This window comes from Macrosteles quadrilineatus, unplaced genomic scaffold (genome assembly GCF_028750875.1).
Source record: "Macrosteles quadrilineatus isolate MER2022 unplaced genomic scaffold, UCM_ALF_1.0 Scaffold_9__3_contigs__length_116548681, whole genome shotgun sequence".
Classification (NCBI taxonomy): domain Eukaryota; kingdom Metazoa; phylum Arthropoda; class Insecta; order Hemiptera; family Cicadellidae; genus Macrosteles; species Macrosteles quadrilineatus.
The window spans coordinates 58,208,386-58,213,786 of record NW_026542602.1 but is presented as its reverse complement, the minus strand read 5'-3'; the positions used below and the strand labels follow the sequence as shown (position 1 = coordinate 58,213,786).

Here is a 5,401-nt window from a genome sequence, read left to right as displayed (position 1 = left end):
AGCTTGAGATTCAGGTGGTGATGTGGAAGATTTTAATGACTGAGCCACTCTACTCATCTCTAGTCAAAAATCAAAGCTGCAAAGAGTACTTGTTTACATTTAGAGTTTCTTTTCTACAAATATGGTAGCCATGGTGTCTCCTAAATATAACAGGCGAAAAGTGATAACATAATTAACAGCTTCGGCTTCCCGTTGAACAGCAACTTGAACTTGTGTCTTAGAGTTTAAAATATCAAAATAAACCTATAAAACATGAATTTCCATTATTTAAGTTACATCCTCATTTATCCTCCCTTTATTTATGTAATTCTTATTCGGTATGACCAAAGATACCAGTAATATTAAACGATGAGTTACTATCCCTCAGGACAAGTTTATATTCATTTGTCAGTGTTGAATATCACTACAAATATTGTAAGCTATTATATTAGTAAACGTTGTATATGAGGTTGACTCAAGTTATACCATCAATTATTATCTTAAGATATTGTGTATGAGACCGTTAGGCGAAGGATTATGTTCAGATAAAGAGTTTAGTTTGTCCTCAAGTTCTACCGACTGGACAATAGGCCTATCTCAAACTTCATTGTGATAGGTATATAATGTTGCAGTATACTGATACTGTAAGAACATGAAACATTATTTAGTGTCTGTGCCAGTATTTAAGTTAGGGAATCATAAATAGTTTTGAGGGGAAATAGTATAAACCCTTAAAATTTTTTATACCAAACTCCAAGTTACTCACCAATATACTAGCAATACAACCATTTTATTCACATTATTTGGTGTCAATTTTCTATAGAGTGAATAGAAAAATTAAATATGTCTTTAGGGAAATAATGAGCATATTGTATTCACACAATTATATGTATTCAACTTAATGCTGAGATAAGTTAGTCGTATACCTCCAAATCTTGTATTTTAAACAGATCAACTGCAGTTAGACTCATCTTTCTTGATCCGACTAATATTTCAAAAGGTATCCAGACACGCGGAAAATGATATGAAAATGCGATTCCGATATGAGGTCCCATATGAGGGCCTTTTTCGTTATTAGTCCCTTTTTCGTTATTAGTCCCTTTTTCGTTATTAGTCCCTTTTTCGTTATTAGTCCCTTTTTCGTTATTAGTCCCTTTTTCGTTATTAGTCCCTTCTTCGTTATTAGTCCCTTCTTCGTTATTAGTCCCTTCTTCGTTATTAGTCCCTTCTTCGTTATTAGTCCCTAAAATGTATTAAACAAACATCAATATATGTTTTATAATAGTTTTAAAAATTTTCTATTTACTTCATTAATATATAATTAATTACATCCATACTCCTAGTTAAAAGGAAAGCATGTTTCTTCAAAACCTTTTATCTCAACTCGTGTGCGTAGCAGGGAAAATCTACTTATACTTTTAGTAAGATATTTTCCTTGTATATGAGCAGAATCCCTTTATAAATTAGAATAGAATAAAAAAGCACAAGCATTTTTTTTTTTACTAACATGGGCCTTACAGGCTGCCATGCTGGTGACACCGAAATTACAACGAAGTTTAAAGAGAAAGTCAAAACAAATGGAAGAAACTTCAATCACATGTTTTACTTACAGCGTGTGGTGAAAGTATAAAATTATGTACATTACATATTCTGGTAGTTGTTTCTACCACTAGACGACTTCTAGTATGCAATGAATTCAAATACCATTCTTATAGTAATTTGCGTGATAATACTTGTTCGTGACGTGTTCTATATGATATTGGTTGTAATTTTAAAACACCAGGAACTTCAAGAACTCAATGATCTAGTTAAAAAAATTAAACCAGTAATTTAAGTTTAAAAACTTACCCACTGTCTTACATAAGTAGTATCCAACATATCCAATAATATCGAAATCTATTTTAAAACTCCAGACGAACATTTTCAGATTATTGTCACCTGTAAAATTAAAACCGATAGTTAATTTCACTTTCGTCGTTTGTTAAATACGCCCTCAAATTTCTTTTCGTAAAACTTTGAACTTTAAAACTTTAAACTCTTTAACTTTAAAACTCTTGAATAGACTTAATGCCAAAATCTTTAAGCGAGATAAATACAATCTTGTAAAAATGATTAATAATCAACCTTAAGTTATATGGACCAGATTACTAATTATGAGCTAAACGTTGTAGTTTTTGAGAGAAGTATTAATTCAAACGTAAATTTTTGCTCTTACCTTCTTCACTCAAAAGTTTATCCCAGTCGATGTCCATCGTTTTGGTTTCCCTGTGAATCGGAAGAGGTGAACGTATTAGAAAACAGTTATATAAACAATACAATTCTTGTATATGTATTTGGTTGTACTACTAGTGTATTGTAGAATTACAATACTATTGTATTGTATTGTACTACTATTGTATTCTGGTATTTGGCAACAGCCACACAATGAAAGTTACGATCCAAAGTTTTACAGTTCCGAGTTAACTTTGGTGTCAACCTAGATAAAACTATTCAAGTTGACCCGAATTTAAATACGAAAAAAATTTGAATATGTTTATTGGGTAAAAAACGAAAACTACTAATAACATTTTCCTGTAAAAAACACTTTGTTTTCAAGATATCTAAAAATCTGTTTTTGGTTTTATAATGATAAGTTAAAAACTATTTAAGATATATCTAACGTTTGGTATATAATTATAATAAGTTAAATATTTAAGAAATAATCACAGGTTTTTAGGTTGCAAAATGGAAGCAAACTAATTAAATAACAATGAAATGGCTGAACAAATTTTAAGAACATTTATATTTATCATTTACAGTTTCCATCAAACGACAAGTTTGTAAAGATTGAATGGTAAATAGCTGGGAAATCACAATTTTTAGCCTCCATTTTGAAAAAAAAATTCTTAGTGTTTATTTATTGCTAAATACTTTTTGAATTGATAAAAAGGTCCACCAAATTTCATAAGGATAAGTTAAATAGTTTTATAACATCAATCTAAAACACAAAACCCAAAATGGTGGATACCTCACTCACGAGACAGTCGTCGAAAACATATTCTCGATTTTCGTGTTATTTTGACTCATTAAAAGTATTCCCAATTACCTTTGTGTTTACTGTATATAGGGTACTTGACCGTAGATATTTTACTTTAGTTCACCTACATCTTATAGTATTTCCAATGTATTAATTGTCTTCATAGTTGGTAGGCCTACTGGTAGTGGTACACGTTTAACATTTTTAACGTATAAACACTAGCGTTACATTCTGTCTATAGTTATACATTTTAAGATAAAACCAACCAATATTTAGTGTACAATCAAACATTAGTATCTTCTAAATAAAAGGCATAGCAATAAACACAACGTCCAAGATTAATTATTATTCTTGTATAACGAGAACATCAATCAAAATTCGTGTTAGCATTCTAGCAATAGTTAGTCTTAAACATTCATTATGACACTTACTCTATGCCTTCTACTGTGTCTTTACGTGTAAACTCAAACTTGGTGGAAAGCCACCTAGTTTTTGTGATTTTGTCATCCTTGTAGTTAGCATATCTAACATCATATGGAGCCCGTTTTTTCAGCTACATAAATAAAAACACTATTAAAACAGACATATAGGCCCCTAGATATAACACATCTATCCTAAATCTCATGCAAAATGAATGGTATTGTAATATAATTCCTTTTATTTACATTTCACAATCGAGAAACCCTATTTAATCTCAAAAGATTAAAACGTTTTTCGGAGTCAAAAGAAAATTATCTTTAAAATTATTGACGATATTTCTTTTTTTTTATAAAGAGACATTCTATTTGATACAATTTTCAAATTATATTCATGAAGATGACTAAAATGTAAGTGACTAAATAGATAAAAAATATAAAAAATTATAGTTACTTATCATGGTAGAACAGTTCAAGGTTCTAGGATGAAAAATGTATGGTTTAGTCTTAAAAGTATTTGGTAGTTTTTTAATGTTGAAACCAGCTGTTCTATGGCTATTACTAAATTTCCCCTATTGAAGCTTATTTAGTCAAAAAAGTAGCACAAGAAATCTTATTTCATTCATAATTGGGTTTAAAAACACCCGGTTTCATTATCATAATAATGTGTTATAACAATACTAAGGAAGATGTATTATATTTATAAGCTAATCACAACCTGAGATGCTAAGTCAAGTGGAAGTTTATCTTCCGTTTTTTTTTCTTTTTCCGCTTCATTAATTTTTCCTATTATTTTTTCATCACACACATTTAGGCCATCAAATACACTTTCTGCAGAAACAGCCCAGATAACCAGAGGCAGAATCAGAAGAGAAACTGTGTCTCTCTGCATCTACAAATCAGAATAAAAAATTATTTCAGAAACTAAAACTATTTGCATCTAACTTGAAATCTTCTTTAGTGAAACAAAAACGTTTAGATTGTCAGCAAGTCAATAGTAAATATTGGACTAGGTTAAGCTAATTTCAATATATTTTTTTTTTTTAATTACACGTATTTTTGTTCTGGTGTATTATGTACGAACAAGATTATTTGTAGCTATGCGTTTTCAAATACATTATTCGTAATAGTAATATTTACAAATATAAAAAATCCCCACCCCATTCTATCACAAAAATTGGTTTCTTACGTTTCTTCCAAACAGTTTTATAAGTTAACAAATTTTAAGTTAACTAACAATAAGGTAAACTTTTTGTTTCATTACGAAACATCATAATAATTACTGTACTTAAATAATTACATCCCTGATACTTGCATATAAAATAACGTATATGTGTTGGCCTACAAAGTGATCAAATTTGTCCATACTTAACCTTAAATTGATTTTCGTTAAGGGAAATGTAAGAATATACTATCAACATACACAATACAGGTACATAATACACCATACACAAAACATAGTATTCTAAATACAGTATGTTTTATTTCTTAGCTTGACTTCAGTTTACTAAAACTTCTAAACAATGGGTACGTTTTATTGTGTAGATAAGTGTTAGTAGTGGTTTGAGCTATTCACATTTTGAAATCAATTGAAACCCAATCTTACTTATTTTGGACAAAAAAAAGAACCAACCTATAGTTATAATTATTTAACTCCTAATTCTAAAAAGTAATTTTCAATTTATAGTAAGAAACGATGAATAATAATTATTCATCGTTTCTTACTATAAATTAAAAATTATAGAGAAAATTATTATAATTATTAAAGAGTTTTACTTACTTTCTACTGTAGATGTCTCTTCTATCCATGTACAGTTGAAAATAAACGAACGATCAAAAACCGTTTTACACTTCTATTAGCCAACCATCTGTTATGACGTAAGAAATTAAATTGTGAAATAATGAGTCCACCGCCACATACTCTGCTATTAATAGCAGTGAACAAAAATGTAACACATCTAATGTAAAATATTGAAAAATGTTGGTGTGA

The 5,401-nt window shown here is 29.3% G+C and overlaps 1 protein-coding gene across 2 annotated transcripts; it reads right to left on the bottom strand.

Annotated features, from left to right (window-relative positions):
* Window positions 1-848: 848 nt before the first annotated feature.
* Window positions 849-5,401, bottom strand: LOC129003169 (uncharacterized). Of its 2 annotated transcripts, XM_054431433.1 has the most exons (6): window positions 5,192-5,401; window positions 4,130-4,303; window positions 3,427-3,548; window positions 2,195-2,244; window positions 1,828-1,917; window positions 849-1,222 (listed from the first exon to the last, which is right to left on the bottom strand). In XM_054431433.1, exons 2-6 carry the CDS (start codon window positions 4,301-4,303, stop codon window positions 894-896), a joined length of 765 nt encoding a protein of 254 aa, XP_054287408.1. In that variant the 5' UTR covers window positions 5,192-5,401; the 3' UTR covers window positions 849-893. The 2 variants fall into 2 exon arrangements, with proteins under 2 accessions (XP_054287408.1, XP_054287409.1); XM_054431434.1 differs by lacking the exon at window positions 1,828-1,917.

Excerpts from the sequence above, each read along its gene's own strand:
- LOC129003169 (XM_054431433.1), bottom strand. The coding sequence starts at position 4,303 with ATGCAGAGAGACACAGTTTCTCTTCTGATTCTGCCTCTGGTTATCTGG. Across the intron at positions 3,549-4,129 it reads CACTTGACTTAGCATCTCAG|CTGAAAAAACGGGCTCCATA; the intron begins GTTGTGATTAGC and ends TTATTTATGTAG. Across the intron at positions 2,245-3,426 it reads GACACAGTAGAAGGCATAGA|GGAAACCAAAACGATGGACA; the intron begins GTAAGTGTCATA and ends TCCGATTCACAG.